Source organism: Coregonus lavaretus (genome assembly GCF_964263955.1).
Source record: "Coregonus lavaretus genome assembly, contig: HAP1_SCAFFOLD_641, whole genome shotgun sequence".
Lineage (NCBI taxonomy): Eukaryota > Metazoa > Chordata > Actinopteri > Salmoniformes > Salmonidae > Coregonus > Coregonus lavaretus.
Window position 1 is genome coordinate 19,875 of NW_028166765.1, and position 27,263 is coordinate 47,137.

Sequence of the window (27,263 nt, forward strand, 5' to 3'; positions counted from 1 at the left end):
AAATGGCACCCTAGTCCCTATATGGTGCACTCCTTTTGAACAGAGCTCTATGCAAGGCCTGGTCAAAAGTAGTGAACTACATAGAGAACAGGTTGCCATTTGGGATGCAGATGTGGGGCCATTTGTATCAGTGTCAGAGCAGGAGTGTTACTAGTACCTACGACCCCTGGTCTCCTCTCTCTCAGCCTCAGTCACTTCCTGCTTCCTGTCCTGTGCTTCATGAGACCAGCCCCAGGGGTTATGGGTTGCACTACCTTTGACCAGGGACTACAGGGAATAGGGTACCATTTGGGACAGATCTACAATCAACGCCTTTAAACACCACTCTTCATCATCTTCCCAGCCCACCACCCTCTTCATCACTGTCCCAGCCCACCACCCTCTTCCCCTTCATCATTGTCCCAGCCCACCGCCCTCTTCATCACCGTCCCTGCCCACCACCCTCTTCATCACCGTCCCAGCCCACCACCTCTTCCTCACCGTCCCAGCCCACCGCCCTCTTTATCACCGTCCCAGCCCACCGCCCTCTTCATCACCGTCCCAGCCCACCGCCCTCTTCATCACCGTCCCAGCCCACCACCCTCTTCATCACCGTCCCAGCCCACCGCCCTCTTCATCACTGTCCCAGCCCACCGCCCTCTTCCTCTTCATCACCGTCCCAGCCCACCGCCCTCTTCATCACCGTCCCAGCCCACCGCCCTCTTCCTCACCGTCCCAGCCCACCACCCTCTTCCTCACCGTCCCAGCCCATCACCCTCTTCATCACCGTCCCAGCCCACCACCCTCTTCATCACCGTCCCAGCCCACCACCCTCTTCCTCTTCATCACTGTCCCAGCCCACCACCCTCTTCCTCTTCATCACCGTCCCAGCCCACCGCCCTCTTCATCACCGTCCCAGCCCACCGCCCTCTTCATCACCGTCCCAGCCCACCGCCCTCTTCATCACTGTCCCAGCCCACCGCCCTCTTCCTCTTCATCACCGTCCCAGCCCACCACCCTCTTCCTCACCGTCCCAGCCCACCGCCCTCTTCCTCTTCATCACCGTCCCAGCCCACCACCCTCTTCCTCACCGTCCCAGCCCACCACCCTCTTCCTCACCGTCCCAGCCCACCGCCCTCTTCGTCCCAGCCCACCGCCCTCTTCATCACCGTCCCAGCCCACCACCCTCTTCCTCCCCATCCCAGCCCACCACCCTCTTCCTCTTCCTCCCCATCCCAGCCCACCACCCTCTTCCTCTTCCTCCCCATCCCAGCCCACCGCCCTCTTCCTCTTCCTCACCGTCCCAGCCCACCGCCCTCTTCCTCACCGTCCCAGCCCACCGCCCTCTTCCTCACCATCCCAGCCCACCGCCCTCTTCCTCACCGTCCCAGCCCACCGCCCTCTTCCTCACCGTCCCAGCCCACCACCCTCTTCATCACCGTCCCAGCCCACCACCCTCTTCATCACCGTCCCAGCCCACCACCCTCTTCCTCACTGTCCCAGCCCACCACCCTCTTCATCACCGTCCCAGCCCACCACCCTCTTCCTCACTGTCCCAGCCCACCACCCTCTTCATCACCGTCCCAGCCCACCACCCTCTTCATTCAGGTCTATAAAAACCAAAAGATATATGCCATATCATATTTTGTTTTTAAAGAGTTAAAGACAAGACACAAATATATAAAATAAGGATATGTTTCTCAGTTCATTCAATCTTTTGCATTTTGTCATTGGTCTATCAGTTCCACAGGGGTTAGGGTCCGGGTACAGGGGGGGGTAACAGCCAGCCAGCAGAGGGAGTGGCTATACAGGATGGAACACCAGAGTACAGTCCTCTCCGTCTCTGTCCCGGCCCAGGAACAGGCTCTGATTGGCCAGTTCCTCCAGGTTGTTGGGCTGTGTCCTCCTCAGGTAGTGGTTGACTATCTTGGCGTCCAGTCTGCTCTGGTGAGAGACGCTCTCGTAGGGTTTAGGGTCCAAGTCTAGGATGGACACGGAGTAGTTGAAGCGAGGCTTCGCAGGCTGGATCTCCACGCTCTGGTCCAACCTACAGGGAGGAAACATGCAGTAATTCAATACAGCATCTCCTTCCAGGAACAGCTACAGAGCAGTGCCCCGCAGCAGATAGCAACACTTTAACGCAGGGTTGGTCAATCCTATATGTAAGGTCTCAGGGTGTTGTTCCAGCCCAGCAGGAAGCGTTTTTAGTAAAAGTTAACGAGTTCTCACCCGTCGTCTTCCCCACAGGTTGCTATGGCGACCATGATAGAGCAGTCCTTGGCTGTCATGGCAACTCTGTACTGGTGGACCTGATGGGAAGAAGTCATATTAAAACGACATGAAACTGCATTTATCATATTATACAACATATTACATGAAACTGCATTTATCATATTATGCAATATATTACATTTATCACATCATACAACATATTACATGAAACTGCATTTATCATATTATACGACATTAAACTGCATTTATCACATCATACGACATTATATTAAACTGCATCTTTCATATTATACAAAATTATATTTCATTAAACTGCATTTATCATATTATACAACATTACATGAAACTGCATTTATCACATCATACGACATATTTCATTAAACTGCATTTATCATATCATATTACATTAAACTGCATTTATCATATTATACAACATTACATGAAACTGCATTTATCATATCATACAACATATTACATGAAATGATATTTATCATATTAAATTACATTAAACTGCATGTATCATATCATACAACATATTACATTTATCACATCATACAACACATTACATTAAACTGCATTTATCATATTATACAACATATTACATTAAACTGCATTTATCATATTATACAACATATTACATGAAACGATATTTATCATATCATACAACATATTACATTAAACTGCATGTATCATATTGTACACCTTGACATTTCAATGGAAAAATTGATTATATTAAATGGTATTGCATCTGAATAGGGGAAAACACACTAATCACAAAAAGTCCCTTATCAATTCAATTGATATTTATACAGTCTTCTGTAAAGAACCAAGACAGTTTGCTTCAATACTGTCGATATACAGGTGTTCATCGTTACGTCACGTCGGTTAGAAAGAAGAGATTCTCACCTTCCCTACGGCGTATTCGACAGAGCCGTCGTCTTCAGCGGGACAGTTCTGGACCTTCTCCAGGAAGCTCTGGTTGTACGGCCCGTCTATCTGGAGTCTGCTTCTACAGGAGGGAGCATCAGTCACCGTCTTTAAAGGTCCACTCTGTGATATTTGCAGCAGCTTTTGAGCATTTAAATGAATGATACATAAATTGTACATCTGTCAGTCCCTGGCCATTAAGAGAAGTCATCATTACAGTATAGACTACCAGTAACACCAAATCAGATATCAGTAACACCAAATCAGATACCAGTAACACCAAATCAGATCATGTGTCGGCCTACATGAAGGACTGAGTTGCAGGGTTGGGGAGTACATGTAATCTGATTACAAAAAAGAAAGAATGTTAGCTTACCAGAAAAAATATTGTAATCAGATTACAGATACTTTTGAAAAACTAGATGATCACTTATTGGATTACTTTAAAATTCAAAAAGGATGTTTGTAAAAAAAAAAAAAAAAAAACACTAAAAAACATAATGACGCCTTTGTTTTCTAAATGACATTCAATTAGGCAGTGAACAAAGGTGCAAGTTAAAGTAGAGCTGGGCAATATATCGAATTAATTCAATAATTTCCAAATTAATTTTCACGTGATATTCACCTAGCCTCTTCCTCTGTTAACATATATCAAGCTCCTCCCCCTGCCACTCACACCAACAAAGATGAGGTCACTTCTTCCTCTCTGAAAAGCGGTTTCAACTCGCTATTTGCATTTGGAGGTTTGGTACAAAAGAAATCGGTCATATGGACACCGAAACACATTGAGACATTATTTTACTGTAATAGAGAAGTTAACCTTTCTAAATGATACCCTTTTTACGTCTCAACTCCTCAAATTGAGCTCAGAGCGGACACTACTAAAACAGGAGTATGAATGAACACTGATTCTGGAAAATTCATGCTCAGTTTGTTGAGCAGTCCAAAGACTGTTATACTAGTTGTCTAGTCTGTGTTTCACAACATGTGCAATAAATCATAAAACACAATTATATAAAGAAATTGGCAACTCGTTCTGATTCTGAGAAATAAAGTAGGCCACGTGATTTCAACATCTGAACAAAGCGGACAGGCTAACATGCTGTTCAAACAGTTGGGAGACGGACAGAAGGATGTGTTCATAATTTAACTGTTCTGCGTTGTTTGCTATCAAATAGATCACTAGCACATGGGCTTGTGCTAGAGAGATTGTTTATGAGACCTGTGTTCATTTTCTATAATGCCTGCTACCAGAAGTTAGTTATTATTAGTGAATGTACATTATGCATGGTTGTGGTTAACAAAAAGGGCATTTCATAGACATACTTGAAAGCCAGATCAGTGATTATTGCAAAAAAGCAGGTTAAACCATTTTGATAAAATAATTGGGTGTTTATGGTTGTGGGAGGCTTATATTTAGCCTAGGTATAATTTCACAAGCCCTGAATTCATTAGATTATTGCTGACTGTCTGAAATGCAGTGTATTTAACCTTTAAATTGTCCAACAAAGCTTATTTAGAGAGAAAAAATGTTTAAACACATATAAGTTTAATAAAATCAAATAACTAGAGGTGACTTCTAGGCCACATCGTTCAGCCCTAACTAAGTTTGTACGACCGGAGCGATCCTGACCACAAGTCAGAGACCACTAAGATGACCACCAATCAGAGACCACTATGATGACACACCAAATGATGACCACCAATCAGAGACCACTATGATGACACACCAAATGATGACCACCAATCAGAGACCACTATGATGACACACCAAATGATGACCACCAATCAGAGACCACTATGATGACACACCAAATGCATTTGATGGATCCTTTTTGTCTTCTTCAAATTACCTTTAAGGGGAAAGTAATCAAAAAGTAACTGAAAGTAATCAGATTACGTTACTGAGTTTGGGTAATCCAAAGTTACGTTACTGATTACAATTATGGACCGTACCTAGTAACTAACATATACCATTTACAAAGTAACCTACACTGGTGATTTGACCGTGTGCACATGCCATCTAGTGGTCTATCTATGTTAAGTACATGCCAAATGAGTTGATGAATTTACACAGTACATTCAATCCTTCACTGGAGAACAGTGAAAAAAAACATCCACACAGTACAGTTATGGGTACACTCAATATGGCCGCCGGTCCACCCATGATAGTACAGTGACTTGAATGGGAAGGTCCATTCTAGTCATTCTACGTCTATAGATCCATCAGTAGTGTCCGGTACAGGTTCTCACCTCTCTTTGGGGAACTTTTGTAAATACTGCTCCACTCGTTTAAACAGGGGGTTCAAACCCTCGATGTCTAAGCTATCCAGCATCTGAGTCCCCAGGATTTTGTCCAAGACACAATCTTTGGGAAGGCCGTGGTTACCTGAAATAAAAAATAAACAATTGATTAGACTTAACAACATACACTCAGTGGCCAGTTTATTAGGTACACCCATCTAGTACTGGGTTGGACCCTCTTTTGCCTCCAAAAACTGCCTGATTTCTTCTGCGCATGGAAACATTGCTCAAATGGTATCAAGGGACCTAACGTGTGCCAGGAAAACATTCCCCACACCGTTACACCACCACCACCAGCCGGTACCGTTGACACCAGGCAGGAAGGAACCATGGACCCATGCTGCTTACGCCAAATCCTGACTGTCATCAGCATGACGCAACAGGAACCGGGATTCGTCGGACCAGGCAATGTTTTTCCACTCCTCAATTATGGAGAACGACCACAATGGGTTCCACTCCTCAGTTGTCCGGTGTTGGTGATGGCGTGCCCACTGGAGCCGCTTCTTCTTGTTTTTAGCTGATGGGAGTGGAACCCGGTGTGGTCGTCTGCTGCGACAGCCCATCCGTGACAAGGACCGACAAGTTGTGTGTTCCGAGATGCTGTTCTGCACACAACTGATGTACTGCGCCGTTATTTGTCTGTTTGTGGCCTGCCTGCACAGCGTTAGCCTGGTCCTATGTAGCCAACTCTTATACACTGCAGTGAAGCAGTGTTAGCCTGGTCCTATGTAGCAAACTCTTATACACTGCAGTGAAGCACAGCGTTAGCCTGGTCCTATGTAGCCAACTCTTAAACACTGCAGTGAAGCATAGCGTTAGCCTGGTCCCACGTAGCCAACTCTTATACACTGCAGTGAAGCATAGCGTTAGCCTGGTCCCACGTAGCCAACTCTTATACACTGCAGTGAAGCACAGCGTTAGCCTGGTCCCACGTAGCCAACTCTTATACACTGCAGTGAAGCACAGCGTTAGCCTGGTCCCACGAAGCCAACTCTTATACACTGCAGTGAAGCACAGCGTTAGCCTGGTCCCACGTAGCCAACTCTTATACACTGCAGTGAAGCATAGCGTTAGCCTGGTCCCACGTAGCCAACTCTTATACACTGCAGTGAAGCACAGCGTTAGCCTGGTCCCACGTAGCCAACTCTTATACACTGCAGTGAAGCACAGCGTTAGCCTGGTCCTATGTAGCCAACTCTTATACACTGCAGTGAAGCACAGCGTTAGCCTGGTCCTATGTAGCCAACTCTTATACACTGCAGTGAAGCACAGCGTTAGCCTGGTCCCACGTAGCCAACTCTTATACACTGCAGTGAAGCACAGCGTTAGCCTGGTCCTATGTAGCCAACTCTTATACACTGCAGTGAAGCATAGCGTTAGCCTGGTCCTATGTAGCCAACTCTTATACACTGCAGTGAAGCACAGCGTTAGCCTGGTCCCACGTAGCCAACTCTTATACACTGCAGTGAAGCACAGCGTTAGCCTGGTCCTATGTAGCCAACTCTTATACACTGCAGTGAAGCACAGCGTTAGCCTGGTCCTATGTAGCCAACTCTTATACACTGCAGTGAAGCACAGCGTTAGCCTGGTCCCACGTAGCCAACTCTTATACACTGCAGTGAAGCACAGCGTTAGCCTGGTCCCACGTAGCCAACTCTTATACACTGCAGTGAAGCACAGCGTTAGCCTGGTCCTATGTAGCCAACTCTTATACACTGCAGTGAAGCACAGCGTTAGCCTGGTCCTATGTAGCCAACTCTTATACACTGCAGTGAAGCACAGCGTTAGCCTGGTCCCACGTAGCCAACTCTTATACACTGCAGTGAAGCACAGCGTTAGCCTGGTCCTATGTAGCCAACTCTTATACACTGCAGTGAAGCATAGCGTTAGCCTGGTCCTATGTAGCCAACTCTTATACACTGCAGTGAAGCACAGCGTTAGCCTGGTCCCACGTAGCCAACTCTTATACACTGCAGTGAAGCACAGCGTTAGCCTGGTCCTATGTAGCCAACTCTTATACACTGCAGTGAAGCACAGCGTTAGCCTGGTCCTATGTAGCCAACTCTTATACACTGCAGTGAAGCACAGCGTTAGCCTGGTCCCACGTAGCCAACTCTTATACACTGCAGTGAAGCACAGCGTTAGCCTGGTCCCACGTAGCCAACTCTTATACACTGCAGTGAAGCACAGCGTTAGCCTGGTCCTATGTAGCCAACTCTTATACACTGCAGTGAAGAACAGCGTTAGCCTGGTCCTATGTAGCCAACTCTTATACACTGCAGTGAAGCACAGCGTTAGCCTGGTCCTATGTAGCCAACTCTTATACACTGCAGTGAAGCACAGCGTTAGCCTGGTCCTATGTAGCCAACTCTTATACACTGCAGTGAAGCACAGCGTTAGCCTGGTCCCACGTAGCCAACTCTTATACACTGCAGTGAAGCACAGCGTTAGCCTGGTCCCACGTAGCCAACTCTTATACACTGCAGTGAAGCACAGCGTTAGCCTGGTCCTATGTAGCCAACTCTTATACACTGCAGTGAAGCACAGCGTTAGCCTGGTCCTATGTAGCCAACTCTTATACACTGCAGTGAAGCACAGCGTTAGCCTGGTCCCACGTAGCCAACTCTTATACACTGCAGTGAAGCACAGCGTTAGCCTGGTCCCACGTAGCCAACTCTTATACACTGCAGTGAAGCACAGCGTTAGCCTGGTCCTATGTAGCCAACTCTTATACACCGCAGTGAAGCACAGCGTTAGCCTGGTCCTATGTAGCCAACTCTTATACACTGCAGTGAAGCACAGCGTTAGCCTGGTCCCACGTAGCCAACTCTTATACACTGCAGTGAAGCACAGCGTTAGCCTGGTCCTATGTAGCCAACTCTTATACACTGCAGTGAAGCACAGCGTTAGCCTGGTCCTATGTAGCCAACTCTTATACACTGCAGTGAAGCAGTGTTAGCCTGGTCCTATGTAGCAAACTCTTATACACTGCAGTGAAGCATAGCGTTAGCCTGGTCCCACGTAGCCAACTCTTATACACTGCAGTGAAGCACAGCGTTAGCCTGGTCCCACGTAGCCAACTCTTATACACTGCAGTGAAGCATAGCGTTAGCCTGGTCCCACGTAGCCAACTCTTATACACTGCAGTGAAGCACAGCGTTAGCCTGGTCCCACGTAGCCAACTCTTATACACTGCAGTGAAGCACAGCGTTAGCCTGGTCCTATGTAGCCAACTCTTATACACTGCAGTGAAGCACAGCGTTAGCCTGGTCCTATGTAGCCAACTCTTATACACTGCAGTGAAGCACAGCGTTAGCCTGGTCCCACGTAGCCAACTCTTATACACTGCAGTGAAGCACAGCGTTAGCCTGGTCCTATGTAGCCAACTCTTATACACTGCAGTGAAGCACAGCGTTAGCCTGGTCCTATGTAGCCAACTCTTATACACTGCAGTGAAGCACAGCGTTAGCCTGGTCCTATGTAGCCAACTCTTATACACTGCAGTGAAGCATAGCGTTAGCCTGGTCCTATGTAGCCAACTCTTATACACTGCAGTGAAGCACAGCGTTAGCCTGGTCCCACGTAGCCAACTCTTATACACTGCAGTGAAGCACAGCGTTAGCCTGGTCCCACGTAGCCAACTCTTATACACTGCAGTGAAGCACAGCGTTAGCCTGGTCCTATGTAGCCAACTCTTATACACCGCAGTGAAGCATAGCGTTAGCCTGGTCCTATGTAGCCAACTCTTATACACTGCAGTGAAGCACAGCGTTAGCCTGGTCCCACGTAGCCAACTCTTATACACTGCAGTGAAGCACAGCGTTAGCCTGGTCCTATGTAGCCAACTCTTATACACTGCAGTGAAGCACAGCGTTAGCCTGGTCCTATGTAGCCAACTCGTATACACTGCAGTGAAGCACAGCGTTAGCCTGGTCCCACGTAGCCAACTCTTATACACTGCAGTGAAGCACAGCGTTAGCCTGGTCCCACGTAGCCAACTCTTATACACTGCAGTGAAGCACAGCGTTAGCCTGGTCCTATGTAGCCAACTCTTATACACTGCAGTGAAGCACAGCGTTAGCCTGGTCCTATGTAGCCAACTCTTATACACTGCAGTGAAGCACAGCGTTAGCCTGGTCCCACGTAGCCAACTCTTATACACTGCAGTGAAGCACAGCGTTAGCCTGGTCCCACGTAGCCAACTCTTATACACTGCAGTGAAGCACAGCGTTAGCCTGGTCCTATGTAGCCAACTCTTATACACCGCAGTGAAGCACAGCGTTAGCCTGGTCCTATGTAGCCAACTCTTATACACTGCAGTGAAGCACAGCGTTAGCCTGGTCCCACGTAGCCAACTCTTATACACTGCAGTGAAGCACAGCGTTAGCCTGGTCCTATGTAGCCAACTCTTATACACTGCAGTGAAGCACAGCGTTAGCCTGGTCCTATGTAGCCAACTCTTATACACTGCAGTGAAGCAGTGTTAGCCTGGTCCTATGTAGCAAACTCTTATACACTGCAGTGAAGCACAGCGTTAGCCTGGTCCTATGTAGCCAACTCTTATACACTGCAGTGAAGCATAGCGTTAGCCTGGTCCCACGTAGCCAACTCTTATACACTGCAGTGAAGCACAGCGTTAGCCTGGTCCCACGTAGCCAACTCTTATACACTGCAGTGAAGCACAGCGTTAGCCTGGTCCCACGTAGCCAACTCTTATACACTGCAGTGAAGCATAGCGTTAGCCTGGTCCCACGTAGCCAACTCTTATACACTGCAGTGAAGCACAGCGTTAGCCTGGTCCCACGTAGCCAACTCTTATACACTGCAGTGAAGCACAGCGTTAGCCTGGTCCTATGTAGCCAACTCTTATACACTGCAGTGAAGCACAGCGTTAGCCTGGTCCTATGTAGCCAACTCTTATACACTGCAGTGAAGCACAGCGTTAGCCTGGTCCCAAGTAGCCAACTCTTATACACTGCAGTGAAGCACAGCGTTAGCCTGGTCCTATGTAGCCAACTCTTATACACTGCAGTGAAGCATAGCGTTAGCCTGGTCCTATGTAGCCAACTCTTATACACTGCAGTAAAGCACAGCGTTAGCCTGGTCCCACGTAGCCAACTCTTATACACTGCAGTGAAGCACAGCGTTAGCCTGGTCCTATGTAGCCAACTCTTATACACTGCAGTGAAGCACAGCGTTAGCCTGGTCCTATGTAGCCAACTCTTATACACTGCAGTGAAGCACAGCGTTAGCCTGGTCCCACGTAGCCAACTCTTATACACTGCAGTGAAGCACAGCGTTAGCATGGTCCCACGTAGCCAACTCTTATACACTGCAGTGAAGAACAGCGTTAGCCTGGTCCCACGTAGCCAACTCTTATACACTGCAGTGAAGCACAGCGTTAGCCTGGTCCCACGTAGCCAACTCTTATACACTGCAGTGAAGCATAGCGTTAGCCTGGTCCTATGTAGCCAACTCTTATACACTGCAGTGAAGCACAGCGTTAGCCTGGTCCCACGTAGCCAACTCTTATACACTGCAGTGAAGCACAGCGTTAGCCTGGTCCTATGTAGCCAACTCTTATACACTGCAGTGAAGCATAGCGTTAGCCTGGTCCTATGTAGCCAACTCTTATACACTGCAGTGAAGCACAGCGTTAGCCTGGTCCCACGTAGCCAACTCTTATACACTGCAGTGAAGCACAGCGTTAGCCTGGTCCTATGTAGCCAACTCTTATACACTGCAGTGAAGCACAGCGTTAGCCTGGTCCTATGTAGCCAACTCTTATACACTGCAGTGAAGCACAGCGTTAGCCTGGTCCCACGTAGCCAACTCTTATACACTGCAGTGAAGCACAGCGTTAGCCTGGTCCCACGTAGCCAACTCTTATACACTGCAGTGAAGCACAGCGTTAGCCTGGTCCCACGTAGCCAACTCTTATACACTGCAGTGAAGCACAGCGTTAGCCTGGTCCCACGTAGCCAACTCTTATACACTGCAGTGAAGCACAGCGTTAGCCTGGTCCCACGTAGCCAACTCTTATACACTGCAGTGAAGCACAGCGTTAGCCTGGTCCTATGTAGCCAACTCTTATACACTGCAGTGAAGCACAGCGTTAGCCTGGTCCCACGTAGCCAACTCTTATACACCGCAGTGAAGCACAGCGTTAGCCTGGTCCTATGTAGCCAACTCTTATACACTGCAGTGAAGCACAGCGTTAGCCTGGTCCCACGTAGCCAACTCTTATACACTGCAGTGAAGCACAGCGTTAGCCTGGTCCCACGTAGCCAACTCTTATACACTGCAGTGAAGCATAGCGTTAGCCTGGTCCTATGTAGCCAACTCTTATACACTGCAGTGAAGCACATCGTTAGCCTGGTCCCACGTACCCAACTCTTATACACTGCAGTGAAGAACAGCGTTAGCCTGGTCCCACGTAGCCAACTCTTATACACTGCAGTGAAGCATAGCGTTAGCCTGGTCCTATGTAGCCAACTCTTATACACTGCAGTGAAGCACAGCGTTAGCCTGGTCCCACGTAGCCAACTCTTATACACTGCAGTGAAGCACAGCGTTAGCCTGGTCCCACGTAGCCAACTCTTATACACTGCAGTGAAGCACAGCGTTAGCCTGGTCCTATGTAGCCAACTCTTATACACTGCAGTGAAGCACAGCGTTAGCCTGGTCCCACGTAGCCAACTCTTATACACTGCAGTGAAGCACAGCGTTAGCCTGGTCCCACGTAGCCAACTCTTATACACTGCAGTGAAGCACAGCGTTAGCCTGGTCCTATGTAGCCAACTCTTATACACTGCAGTGAAGAACAGCGTTAGCCTGGTCCCACGTAGTCAACTCTTATACACTGCAGTGAAGCACAGCGTTAGCCTGGTCCCACGTAGCAAACTCCTATACACTGCAGTGAAACACAGCGTTAGCCTGGTCCTATGTAGCCAACTCTTATACACTGCAGTGAAGCACAGCGTTAGCCTGGTCCCACGTAGCCAACTCTTATACACTGCAGTGAAGCACAGCGTTAGCCTGGTCCCACGTAGCCAACTCTTATACACTGCAGTGAAGCATAGCGTTAGCCTGGTCCCACGTAGCCAACTCTTATACACTGCAGTGAAGCATAGCGTTAGCCTGGTCCTATGTAGCCAACTCTTATACACTGCAGTGAAGCACAGCGTTAGCCTGGTCCCACGTAGCCAACTCTTATACACTGCAGTGAAGCATAGCGTTAGCCTGGTCCCACGTAGCCAACTCTTATACACTGCAGTGAAGGACAGCGTTAGCCTGGTCCCACGTAGCCAACTCTTATACACTGCAGTGAAGCACAGCGTTAGCCTGGTCCCACGTAGCCAACTCTTATACACTGCAGTGAAGCATAGCGTTAGCCTGGTCCCACGTAGCCAACTCTTATACACTGCAGTGAAGCACAGCGTTAGCCTGGTCCTATGTAGCCAACTCTTATACACTGCAGTGAAGCATAGCGTTAGCCTGGTCCCACGTAGCCAACTCTTATACACTGCAGTGAAGCACAGCGTTAGCCTGGTCCCACGTAGCCAACTCTTATACACTGCAGTGAAGCACAGCGTTAGCCTGGTCCCACGTAGCCAACTCTTATACACTGCAGTGAAGCATAGCGTTAGCCTGGTCCTATGTAGCCAACTCTTATACACTGCAGTGAAGCACAGCGTTAGCCTGGTCCCACGTAGCCAACTCTTATACACTGCAGTGAAGCACAGCGTTAGCCTGGTCCCACGTAGCCAACTCTTATACACTGCAGTGAAGCACAGCGTTAGCCTGGTCCCACGTAGCCAACTCTTATACACTGCAGTGAAGCATAGCGTTAGCCTGGTCCCACGTAGCCAACTCTTATACACTGCAGTGAAGCACAGCGTTAGCCTGATCCTATGTAGCCAACTCTTATACACTGCAGTGAAGCACAGCGTTAGCCTGGTCCCACGTAGCCAACTCTTATACACTGCAGTGATCTTATACACTGCAGTGAAGCACAGCGTTAGCCTGGTCCCACGTAGCCAACTCTTATACACTGCAGTGAAGCACAGCGTTAGCCTGATCCTATGTAGCCAACTCTTATACACTGCAGTGAAGCACAGCGTTAGCCTGGTCCCACGTAGCCAACTCTTATACACTGCAGTGAAGCATAGCGTTAGCCTGGTCCCACGTAGCCAACTCTTATACACTGCAGTGAAGGACAGCGTTAGCCTGGTCCCACGTAGCCAACTCTTATACACTGCAGTGAAGCATAGCGTTAGCCTGGTCCCACGTAGCCAACTCTTATACACTGCAGTGAAGCATAGCGTTAGCCTGGTCCCACGTAGCCAACTCTTATACACTGCAGTGAAGCACAGCGTTAGCCTGGTCTCACGTAGCCAACTCTTATACACTGCAGTGAAGCACAGCGTTAGCCTGGTCCCACGTAGCCAACTCTTATACACTGCAGTGAAGCATAGCGTTAGCCTGGTCCTATGTAGCCAACTCTTATACACTGCAGTGAAGCATAGCGTTAGCCTGGTCCTATGTAGCCAACTCTTATACACTGCAGTGAAGCATAGCGTTAGCCTGGTCCTATGTAGCCAACTCTTATACACTGCAGTGAAGCACAGCGTTAGCCTGGTCCCACGTAGCCAACTCTTATACACTGCAGTGAAGCACAGCGTTAGCCTGGTCCCACGTAGCCAACTCTTATACACTGCAGTGAAGCATAGCGTTAGCCTGGTCCCACGTAGCCAACTCTTATACACTGCAGTGAAGCATAGCGTTAGCCTGGTCCCACGTAGCCAACTCTTATACACTGCAGTGAAGCATAGCGTTAGCCTGGTCCTATGTAGCCAACTCTTATACACTGCAGTGAAGCACAGCGTTAGCCTAACACCACCAGGCTACTACTAGGGTATCTTTGTGATAGTCCTAGTCCCAGTCTCACCGTTGCGTAGCAGGTCCCGGGGCAGTAGGCTGGCCTCGCACGTCACTCTGCCCTCAGACAGGTGTGTCTTCCTGGGCTGCCCGGAGCGAGGACAGTCCCAGGAGCTCAACAGGGCGCTCACGATCACCTGGATCAACTCATTCAGAACCACCTGGGGATTAAACAGAGTTACAGGAAAGAGGACAGAATATTACATCTATTACTCAAATTCACAGAACAAAAATATAAACGCAACATGTAAAGTGTTGGTCCCATGTTTCATGAGCTGAAATAAAAGATCACAGAAATTTTACATACAGTGAGGGAAAAAAGTATTTGATCCCCTGCTGATTTTGTACGTTTGCCCACTGACAAAGAAATGATCAGTCTATAATTTTAATGGTAGGTTTATTTGAGCAGTGAGAGACAGAATAACAACAACAAAATTAAGGAAAACGCATGTCAAAAATGTTATACATTGATTTTCATTTTAATGAGGGAAATAAGTATTTGACCCCTCTGCAAAACATGACTTAGTATTTTGTGGCAAAACCCTTGTTGGCAATCACAGAGGTCAGACGTTTCTTGTAGTTGGCCACCAGGTTTGCACACATCTCAGGAGGGATTTTGTTCCACTCCTCTTTGCAGATCTTCTCCAAATCATTAAGGTTTCGAGGCATGACAATGACCCAAAACACACGGCCAAGGCAACAAAGGAGTGGCTCAAGAAGAAGCACATTAAGGTCCTGGAGTGGCCTAGCCAGTCTCCAGACCTTAACCCCATAGAAAATCTGTGGAGGGAGCTGAAGGTTTGAGTTGCCAAAGGCATGACTACCCTTTTTCTTTAAAAGGTATCTGTGACCAGAGGCATATCTGTATTCCCAGTCATGTGAAATCCATAGATTAGGGCCTAATGAATTTATTTCAATTGACTGATTTCCTTATATGAACTGTAACTCAGTAAAATGTTGCGTTTTTATTTTTGTTCAGTGTAAATAACTAGCATATGCAGAGTGAGTGGGGAAACAATGAAGGTAGTATTTTACACATCAAAATAATACAGAGAAACATTTGACATCTTCTCACCATTTCGCTGCCCCCAAATATGACCATGTTTGGCAGCAGCAAAATCATGCTTGTAATCAGAAACCCATAACAACTAACATTAAAAAGGAAAGTCAAACAATAATAATAATAATAATAATAATAATAATATGCCATTTAGCAGACGCTTTTATCCAAAGCGACTTACAGTCATGTGTGCATACATTTTTACGTATGGGCGGTCCCGGGGATCGAACCCACTACCCTGGCGTTACAAGCACCATGCTCTACCAGCTGAGCTACAGAGGACCACAATAACACGTGGATGACTAGTTTGGATACCAACCTTACTGGGCTGCGGTCTGCTGATAAGGCTGCCACTAGGGAGGAAGTACGGTCGTAGATGCTGAGCCAAGTCATCTAGGTCCTGTAACACGTCTGCATCATCATTACAGCTGTAGATACACTCTCCACCCTGGACAGAGAGACAGATTTAACCCTAACAGCTGTAGATCCACCCTGGACAGAGAGACACATTTAACCCTAACAGCTGTAGATACACCCTGGACAGACAGACACATTTAACCCTAACAGCTGTAGATACACCCTGGACAGACAGACACATTTAACCCTAACAGCTGTAGATCCACCCTGGACAGAGAGACACATTTAACCCTAACAGCTGTAGATACACCCTGGACAGAGAGACACATTTAACCCTAACAGCTGTAGATCCACCCTGGACAGAGAGACACATTTAACCCTAACAGCTGTAGATACACCCTGGACAGACAGAGTAAGGAAAGATTTAAAAGGTGCTATAACTTATTTGTCAGTCCAACATGGCTGCCAGGGACTTCACAATATGATATTATCACGATACCTCGGTGCCGATTCGATATGTATTGGAGCGTCTGCTAAATGACTCAAATGTAAATGTATTGCGATTCAATACTGTGATTCTATTGCGATTGGATGTTCCAAACATCTTGCTCACCATATGTCTGCTGCAGTGGGACAAGAGAGAGCCATGAGAACACAAGTCTTGATCAGTCATGGAAATAAAAGTACTGAAAACGAATTGGCTCCCTGTTTAAAAAAGATGAGGGAGAACAAGCTATGAAGGGAAGATACTGGAGTTTTGGAGCAGGTATAGCCGACTAGAGAAAAAAATAACATTGTGATATATCGTCAATAATAATATCCCGAAATGTAACTATAGATTTTTCCACCATCACTACAAGCCAATCAGTGTCCTCTTCCCCCAGTTCTGCAGGGTATCTACTGTATAACAGAAAGGACACTACAAGGCCTTAAAAAACATATTGGTTACATAGACAGGGGGACAGGACGACAGGACGACAGGACGACAGCAGTAAAACAGACAGGGGTTACATAGACAGGGGGACAGGAGTAAAACAGACAGGGGTTACATAGACAGGGGGACAGGGGGACAGCAGTAAAACAGACAGGGGTTACATAGACAGGACGACAGCAGTAAAACAGACAGGGGTTACATAGACAGGGGGACAGGACGACAGCAGTAAAACAGACAGGGGTTACATAGACAGGGGGACAGGACGACAGCAGTAAAACAGACAGGGGTTACATAGACAGGGGGACAGCAGTAAAACAGACAGGGGTTACATAGACAGGACGACAGCAGTAAAACAGACAGGGGTTACATAGACAGGGGGACAGCAGTAAAACAGACAGGGGTTACATAGACAGGGGGACAGCAGTAAAACAGACAGGGGTTACATAGACAGGGGGACAGCAGTAAAACAGACAGGGGTTACATAGACAGGGGGACAGGACGACAGCAGTAAAACAGACAGGGGTTACATAGACAGGGGGACAGCAGTAAAACAGACAGGGGTTACATAGACAGGGGGACAGGACGACAGCAGTAAAACAGACAGGGGTTACATAGACAGGGGGACAGGACAGCAGCAGAGGTATTGGGACATACCTTGAAGATGTTGAAGTTATTCTGTGGTTCCTCCATCAAGTGCATGATGGCTAGGCACATTCTCTGTTTGTTCCTAAAGCAGAGAGAGAGAGAGAGAGATTCAGGGACTCGTGTATCTTTATTCACATGCTGTGGAATCGTATTATCAACTGGTTGTATTAAAAGAGCACCAAGCTCTATAATATATAATAATAATATGCCATTTAGCAGACGCTTTTATCCAAAGCGACTTACAGTCATGCGTGCATACATTTTTTTGTGTATGGGTGGTCCCGGGGATCGAACCCACTACCTTGGCGTTACAAGCGCCGTGCTCTACCAGCTGAGCTACAGACGACCACGCTCTACTCTGAACAGGGTTTGATATATTGTCGTAGATATTATAGAGATGTGTAGTAGCCTAGGACTATCTGGTTATCTGTGGTACTATAGAGATAACCACATCTCTATAGTACCACAGATAGACCTAGGTTACTACATTTACTACACAGAGGCATGGAACAAGAGCGTCTGCTAAATGCCGCTAGGTGGAGATAACACAGATAGGAGCGTCTGCTAAATGACTAATATGGAAATGTAAATGTATTTTTATTTATTTATTTATTTATTTAACCTTTATTTAACCAGGTAAGCCAGTTGAGAACAAGTTCTCATTTACAACTGCGACCTGGCCAAGATAAAGCAAAGCAGTGCGATAAAAACAACAGTTACATATGGGGTAAACAAAACATAAAGTCAAAAATACAACAGAAAATATATATACAGTGTGTGCAAATGTAGTAAGTTATGGAGGTAAGGCAATAAATAGGCCATAGTGCAAAATAATTACAATAGTATTAACACTGGAATGCTAGATGTGCAAGAGATTAGAGTATGGGCAAGTGTAGAAAATGATTCCAGATCCCTCCTATGTACTTCACTCATTTCAGTCACCCTTTTTGGCCGATGGTGTTACAGACCTTTTTGTTGTTGTTGGGACAAGTGGCTTCAGCTTTCGGACAAGTAAAAAAATAAAAAAATCAGTCCTATTGTCTGAAGGACAAGTGGTTAAAAAAGTTAATGTCAAGCCCTCTATGTGTTCCACAAGGGCCACTGATAACTGGGCAGGTGAAGTGTACTGTTACTCACCCTGAGAACAGGTCCAAGGGACAGTACCGGCTCAGCCGTTTCCACTTTCCATTGGCTAACTGTTTATTTAGAGAGAAGACCACAACAGTCAGTCAGTCTCACGCCATCTCCATCAGGTGCAATTGTACCGTCTCACCACCAGGGGGCAGATACTGATTTATAACATTTAACGCCAGTTCTACAATCCCACCAAATCAAATCAAATTTTATTGGCCACATACGCCGAATACAACAGGTGCAGACATTACAGTGAAATGCTTACTTCCAGCCCTTAACCAACAGTGCATTTATTTTTTAAATAAAAAAGTACAATAAAACAACAAAAAAGTGTTGAGAAAAAAAAAGCTGAAGTAAAATAAAATAACAGTAGGGAGGTTATATATACAGGGGGGTACCGGTGCAGAGTCAATGGGCGGGGGCACCGGCTAGTTGAGGTAATATGTACATGTGGGTAGATACTGATAACACCAGAACAACAGTCAACTTTCACAACAAATGCCTACTCAAATATTTCACTAACCCCTTCCTATTCTTTGGTGTAGTCAAAACAAGCAGTAAAATTAAGCTAAAAATGCAAATCAAATTGTATTGGTCACACACACGTTTAGCAGATGTTATTGTGGGTGTAGCGAAATGCTTGTGTTCCTAGCTCCAACAGTGCAGTAGTATCTAACAATTCACAACAAAACACACAACCTCAAAGTAAAATAATGGAAATAATGAATATATAAATATTAGGATGAGCAATGTCGGAGTGGCATAGACTAAAATACAGTAGAATAGAATACAGTATAAACATATGAGATGAGGAAAGCAGTATGTAAACATTATTCAAGTGGCCAGTGATTCCATGTCTATGTATATAGGGCGGCAGCCTGCATGTATGCTCTCATGTTCTATTTGCTTATGTCCTTTCTCAGTGAAGAACCCTCAAAACAGTCATGCAACAGGTTATTCCAGCGTCATTCCCAAAACACTGTCAACTCACCTTAAAATGTTGATGCATACAGAACCGGCACACCTTGCTTTTGATGTCTTTCGTGACATGTGTAGAGGACGGTAGAAATCCGCACTTGGGCTGTAGAACACAAACAAGACAAGAATGACTCAACTAAAGTGAGTCACTGTGGATGAGTTGATTAACTGATTCCAACAAACTGCTATTTTCAGCTAAACACACTTATCCCTTTCTTATCATATGACTTGCAAACCCATGCTCCCTGACTCAGCCTTCCCTTAAGCCTGTTTTCAGGAACCCAGGCCCTAACGGTTTCACTATACTAGGAGTATCAGCACATATTTGTCTTTTAAATACTCTTGTCAAGTTTTTTTTATCATGTTTATTTAAACATTGTTTAAACAGGAATGTCAATTGATTTGAGAACCAGTTCTGTGTTTTTACTCACTGGTCAGTAACATCCTACTGTTTAACTACTGTAGTTAGTTACATTCTTTCAGTCAGCCATAATGTGGCTATGAGGTGAGGTCAGCCATAATGTGGCTATGAGGAGAGGTCAGCCATAATGTGGCTATGAGGGGAGGTCAGCCATAATGTGGCTATGAGGTGAGGTCAGCCATAATGTGGCTATGAGGGGAGGTCAGCCATAATGTGGCTATGAGGGGAGGTCAGCCATAATGTGGCTATGAGGTGAGGTCAGCCATAATGTGGCTATGAGGGGAGGTCAGCCATAATGTGGCTATGAGGGGAGGTCAGCCATAATGTGGCTATGAGGTGAGGTCAGCCATAATGTGGCTATGAGGGGAGGTCAGCCATAATGTGGCTATGAGGGGAGGTCAGCCATAATGTGGCTATGAGGTGAGGTCAGCCATAATGTGGCTATGAGGGGAGGTCAGCCATAATGTGGCTATGAGGGGAGGTCAGCCATAATGTGGCTATGAGGGGAGGTCAGCCTTAATGTGGCTATGAGGGGAGGTCAGCCATAATGTGGCTATGAGGGGAGGTCAGCCTTAATGTGGCTATGAGGTGAAGTCAGCCATAATGTGGCTATGAGGTGAAGTCAGCTGGTCATTCATAACAGATACACATGGGGGTGCTCCTCTACTCATTCTCCTATAGACCTTAATATCTCTACACAGAGGGAAGAGGACTGACACTTCATCTATAGACCTTAATATCTCTACACAGAGAGGACTGACACCTCATCTATAGTCCTTACTATCTCTACACAGAGAGGACTGACACCTCATCTATAGTCCTTAATATCTCTACACAGTGTTACGTGTGACGTGTTTTTCATTCTCCCCATTTCCCTGTGTAGTGTGTTTGTGTGTTCTGGGCATTACAGGTGTGCTGAGTTGCGGTTGACGATGGTGGGCGTGGTTTCGGTCCGGAGTCCTGGCAGCTGTAGCTGATTGACGAGAGTATACCCGTTTGCCGTGTGAGCTCAAGAGAGAGAGGGGACACTTGTTGTTTGGCTGTTTGAGGATTTGGTTATTGGTTGTGTTGATGCATCTTTGTTTGTGTTCCAGCCTGTTCTCCTGATGTACTCCACCCTACCTGGGTCCTGGAGAAGGGAAAGGTAGTTCTGCCCATGGGTGTACATTCACACGTAGATAACCCACTGTTTTACACACTAGGTTAGCCGGGCGGGTGTCACCCCTGTATTTGTGGTAACAGGTAGGAAAGCGGGTTAAGGCTTAGAGTGTGTTAGGAAGGATTAGGTGTGTAGAGGGGCCTTTTGTTTATTGTCATTACTTGGACCCCGTTCCCAAACATTCCCTTCTCTTACCTTTCTTGGTTTAGAGGACTGAGACTGTACCTTAATCTCTATACAGAGAGGACTGAGACTGTACCTTAATCTCTATACAGAGAGGACTGAGACTGTACCTTAATCTCTATACAGAGAGGACTGAGACTGTACCTTAATCTCTATACAGAGAGGACTGAGACTGTACCTTAATCTCTATACAGAGAGGACTGAGACTGTACCTTAATCTCTATACAGAGAGGACTGAGAATACAGAGAGGACTGAGACTGTACCTTAATCTCTATACAGAGAGGACTGAGAATACAGAGAGGACTGAGACTGTACCTTAATCTCTATACAGAGAGGACTGAGAATACAGAGAGGACTGAGACTGTACCTTAATCTCTATACAGAGAGGAGGTCTGTGTTCTCTGCAGCAGCAGCAGCAGGAGAGCTGGGTGAGATTCGGCAGACACAAGGCACATCCACTCAACGTATCCATCACTTTGTCACAGCGAGACTCTGCCACGACATATAAACACATACACAAATGTACTGTCACCGACATTAGGGGCCAGTTTCCCAGACACAAAATTAAGCCTGGTTCTGGACTAAAAAGCTTTTCAATGGAGAATCTCCATGGAGGATTTTTTGTTGACGGCTATGTGTATGTCTGTAGTGTAGAGGTTTAAGCTCTACAATCGCAAAGGAGGCAGTCCTTTCCTCTGGCTCATTCAATCAAAAGCAGTGTACTGTGAAGGGATTAGGGTGCTATTTGGGACACTGATATATTCCACAACACAATATGAGGAAATGTTCTATTTCATGATAAAACCTAAAGATGTCAAACCCTGATAATAAAGTAAAGAGAAGACGTACCTGGCCTTTCCTGCTGGACCTTCAATGACAGCTGCCGGACAAAGTCTAACGGGAGCTTCACAGCCTCCTGCATGAACAACAACATATTGATTAACTGATTAATTCATCTATATCATACAAAACTATATCAGAGAACATAAGAACTGACTATAACCTCTGAAGTTTAAACTATTTGACTGCCATATGTAACTTCCATTTCAACAAACAGCTACCACGCTAATGGCAGAACATGACATGAGACAGCTACCATGCTAATGGCATAACATGACATGAGACAGCTACCATGCTAATGGCATAACATGACATGAGACAGCTACCATGCTAATGGCATAACATGACATGAGACAGCTACCATGCTAATGGCATAACATGACATGAGACAGCTACCATGCTAATGGCATAACATGACATGAGACAGCTACCACGCTAATGGCATAACATGACATGAGACAGCTACCACGCTAATGGCATAACATGACATGAGACAGCTACCACGCTAATGGCATAACATGACATGAGACAGCTACCACGCTAATGGCATAACATGACATGAGACAGCTACCACGCTAATGGCATAACATGACATGAGACAGCTACCACGCTAATGGCATAACATGACATGAGACAGCTACCACGCTAATGGCATAACATGACATGAGACAGCTACCACGCTAATGGCATAACATGACATGAGACAGCTACCACGCTAATGGCATAACATGACATGAGACAGCTACCACGCTAATGGCATAACATGACATGAGACAGCTACCATGCTAATGGCATAACATGACATGAGACAGCTACCATGCTAATGGCATAACATGACATGAGACAGCTACCACGCTAATGGCATAACATGACATGAGACAGCTACCACGCTAATGGCATAACATGACATGAGACAGCTACCACGCTAATGGCATAACATGACATGAGACAGCTACCACGCTAATGGCATAACATGACATGAGACAGCTACCATGCTAATGGCATAACATGACATGAGACAGCTACCACGCTAATGGCATAACATGACATGAGACAGCTACCACGCTAATGGCATAACATGACATGAGACAGCTACCATGCTAATGGCATAACATGACATGAGACAGCTACCACGCTAATGGCATAACATGACATGAGACAGCTACCACGCTAATGGCATAACATGACATGAGACAGCTACCACGCTAATGGCATAACATGACATGAGACAGCTACCACGCTAATGGCATAACATGACATGAGACAGCTACCATGCTAATGGCATAACATGACATGAGACAGCTACCACGCTAATGGCATAACATGACATGAGACAGCTACCACGCTAATGGCATAACATGACATGAGACAGCTACCATGCTAATGGCATAACATGACATGAGACAGCTACCACGCTAATGGCATAACATGACATGAGACAGCTACCACGCTAATGGCATAACATGACATGAGACAGCTACCACGCTAATGGCATAACATGACATGAGACAGCTACCATGCTAATGGCATAACATGACATGAGACAGCTACCATGCTAATGGCATAACATGACATGAGACAGCTACCACGCTAATGGCATAACATGACATGAGACAGCTACCACGCTAATGGCATAACATGACATGAGACAGCTACCACGCTAATGGCATAACATGACATGAGACAGCTACCACGCTAATGGCATAACATGACATGAGACAGCTACCATGCTAATGGCATAACATGACATGAGACAGCTACCATGCTAATGGCATAACATGACATGAGACAGCTACCATGCTAATGGCATAACATGACATGAGACAGCTACCATGCTAATGGCATAACATGACATGAGACAGCTACCACGCTAATGGCATAACATGACATGAGACAGCTACCACGCTAATGGCATAACATGACATGAGACAGCTACCATGCTAATGGAATAACATGACAGCTACCACGCTATTGGCATAACATGACATGAGACAGCTACCATGCTAATGGCATAACATGACATGAGACAGCTACCATGCTAATGGCATAACATGACATGAGACAGCTACCATGCTAATGGCATAACATGACATGAGACAGCTACCACGCTAATGGCATAACATGACATGAGACAGCTACCACGCTAATGGCATAACATGACATGAGACAGCTACCATGCTAATGGCATAACATGACATGAGACAGCTACCACGCTAATGGCATAACATGACATGAGACAGCTACCACGCTAATGGCATAACATGACATGAGACAGCTACCATGCTAATGGCATAACATGACATGAGACAGCTACCACGCTAATGGCATAACATGACATGAGACAGCTACCACGCTAATGGCATAACATGACATGAGACAGCTACCACGCTAATGGCATAACATGACATGAGACAGCTACCACGCTAATGGCATAACATGACATGAGACAGCTACCACGCTAATGGCATAACATGACATGAGACAGCTACCATGCTAATGGCATAACATGACATGAGACAGCTACCACGCTAATGGCATAACATGACATGAGACAGCTACCACGCTAATGGCATAACATGACATGAGACAGCTACCACGCTAATGGCATAACATGACATGAGACAGCTACCATGCTAATGGCATAACATGACATGAGACAGCTACCATGCTAATGGCATAACATGACATGAGACAGCTACCACGCTAATGGCATAACATGACATGAGACAGCTACCACGCTAATGGCATAACATGACATGAGACAGCTACCACGCTAATGGCATAACATGACATGAGACAGCTACCATGCTAATGGCATAACATGACATGAGACAGCTACCATGCTAATGGCATAACATGACATGAGACAGCTACCATGCTAATGGCATAACATGACATGAGACAGCTACCATGCTAATGGCATAACATGACATGAGACAGCTACCACGCTAATGGCATAACATGACATGAGACAGCTACCACGCTAATGGCATAACATGACATGAGACAGCTACCACGCTAATGGCATAACATGACATGAGACAGCTACCATGCTAATGGCATAACATGACATGAGACAGCTACCATGCTAATGGCATAACATGACATGAGACAGCTACCATGCTAATGGCATAACATGACATGAGACAGCTACCATGCTAATGGCATAACATGACATGAGACAGCTACCATGCTAATGGCATAACATGACATGAGACAGCTACCACGCTAATGGCATAACATGACATGAGACAGCTACCACGCTAATGGCATAACATGACATGAGACAGCTACCACGCTAATGGCATAACATGACATGAGACAGCTACCATGCTAATGGCATAACATGACATGAGACAGCTACCACGCTAATGGCATAACATGACATGAGACAGCTACCATGCTAATGGCATAACATGACATGAGACAGCTACCATGCTAATGGCATAACATGACATGAGACAGCTACCATGCTAATGGCATAACATGACATGAGACAGCTACCACGCTAATGGCATAACATGACATGAGACAGCTACCACGCTAATGGCATAACATGACATGAGACAGCTACCACGCTAATGGCATAACATGACATGAGACATTTAACATGTGGGGGGAAAGGCACCATGCTGTTTGCAACAATATGGTTAGCACAGAAGAAGTATATCTTACGCCGTTGTGGACGAATTTCTCCCCCAGCAGTGGCTTCATGACATTTTGACTATAGTCAACTATGTTCTGTATGTGGTGGAAAGCTTGTTCTGTTGTCTGGAAGAGAAGAAAACAGATGGTCGAGAGAAATGAGGTTGCTGTGACAATCCTGAGTGTGCTCATTTTCATAGCTATGCATGATGCATACTTGTGTTTGTGCCTTCACTTGCTTGGTTGACAAAAGCAGTCAATGAAAGCCATTAACCCCAAGCTGGACCTTTTAGGGGCTTTTTAACACAAGTAAGGGACAGATGTTGGATCTGCTTCCCCTTCCCCAATACAAACCGTAACCATTAGCGACCAACCCAAAACGTACCCCAAATACCTTTTCACAAGGAGTTGGATTGTGTTGTTGATTAACCATAACAAGACACTAAACGGTTCCCAGAATAAACCAATCCTAGACATGTCAATATGGTAGTACATTTGTTACCAAGCAAGATCTGGCAAGTTACGGTTGGAATGTTTATGAACTAACTTTACTAATGGGACATATTTTGCTGGATAGGATTTTCTAACCTTATGCGAGTTTTCGGCATCTTCTGTAGAATACTTCAGGAGCCGAAGGACTCTGGCGTGCTGAATAGGAGAGAAGAGGAGAGAGTTGTTAGATACAACAACATTGGGAATCCTTTTATAAAAGGTATCTAAATATAAAAATACGGTGGAGTAAAAGTTATTTGCTGAAACCCACGTGATAACGCAGCAAGGTTAGATAGCTAGCTAGCTCGTTTGACTTCCAAGGCATCAAAGACATGCAGCTAAGTTTAGTTAACGTTAACTATGACTCTAACGTTAATTAGTTAGCTTGTCAGCTAGCAACTGGTGTGGAAAAGTACCACAAGAATTAGATGACTTCTAGGAAAACAATCTTGTAGCAACTAAAGCAAACAATATTTTTACTTTCCACTGTTACAAGACATGGACGGCGCCAGACAACTTGGCCAGCTAGCTATTAACTCTCAGCTTACTAATGTTAGATAGCTAGCTGCATATGCTACCAATATTTTAGCTACTGTAGCTAACTAGCTCACCTGAACATGAGAAACCACTAGGCTTTTGTTGCCCTCCCCGTGGTATTTCCAGTCGTTCTCGTCCATTTTATCCAGTTCCATAACACAACTGTGTGTTGTACGCAAATGTATCTCTGTATCAACTCCGGCAGCTTTCCAAAGCCAACACACCATAAGTTCCGATGCTTTAAGAGTAACTTCAGCTCCTGACACCAAAGACACTGCTTCCACTGACGGCTTGCTGCTGCTACTACCTCTTCCTGGAGGATATCCCGCCCACATGGCGGTTGGTATCCAATATGTACATTAACACTTTGTGACCCAAAATGGAAAGGGGAACCGGGAAAAATAAACAATAAAAACAATAAAAAAATATACAGTACCAGTCAAAAGTTTGGACACACCTACTCATTCAAGGGTTTTTCTTTATTTGTACTATTTT

At 45.9% G+C, this 27,263-nt stretch overlaps 1 protein-coding gene across 1 annotated transcript; it reads right to left on the bottom strand.

The window, feature by feature from the left end:
- Positions 1 to 1,658: 1,658 nt before the first annotated feature.
- Positions 1,659 to 27,058, bottom strand: LOC311114335 (inositol-pentakisphosphate 2-kinase-like). Its single transcript, XM_084189600.1, has 14 exons — positions 26,843 to 27,058; positions 26,328 to 26,387; positions 25,770 to 25,865; positions 22,104 to 22,170; positions 21,622 to 21,746; positions 19,504 to 19,593; positions 18,516 to 18,574; positions 17,388 to 17,460; positions 15,762 to 15,890; positions 14,393 to 14,543; positions 5,392 to 5,527; positions 3,118 to 3,220; positions 2,209 to 2,288; positions 1,659 to 2,026 (listed from the first exon to the last, which is right to left on the bottom strand). The coding sequence occupies exons 1-14, from the start codon at positions 26,993 to 26,995 to the stop codon at positions 1,783 to 1,785; spliced, it is 1,566 nt and encodes a 521-aa protein (XP_084045726.1). The 5' UTR covers positions 26,996 to 27,058; the 3' UTR covers positions 1,659 to 1,782.
- Between the last annotated feature and the right edge of the window lie 205 nt (positions 27,059 to 27,263).

Excerpts from the sequence above, each read along its gene's own strand:
- LOC311114335 (XM_084189600.1), bottom strand. The coding sequence starts at position 26,995 with ATGGTGTGTTGGCTTTGGAAAGCTGCCGGAGTTGATACAGAGATACAT. Across the intron at positions 26,388-26,842 it reads TAGTGGTTTCTCATGTTCAG|CACGCCAGAGTCCTTCGGCT; the intron begins GTGAGCTAGTTA and ends TCTCCTATTCAG. Across the intron at positions 2,289-3,117 it reads TCGAATACGCCGTAGGGAAG|GTCCACCAGTACAGAGTTGC; the intron begins GTGAGAATCTCT and ends TCTTCCCATCAG.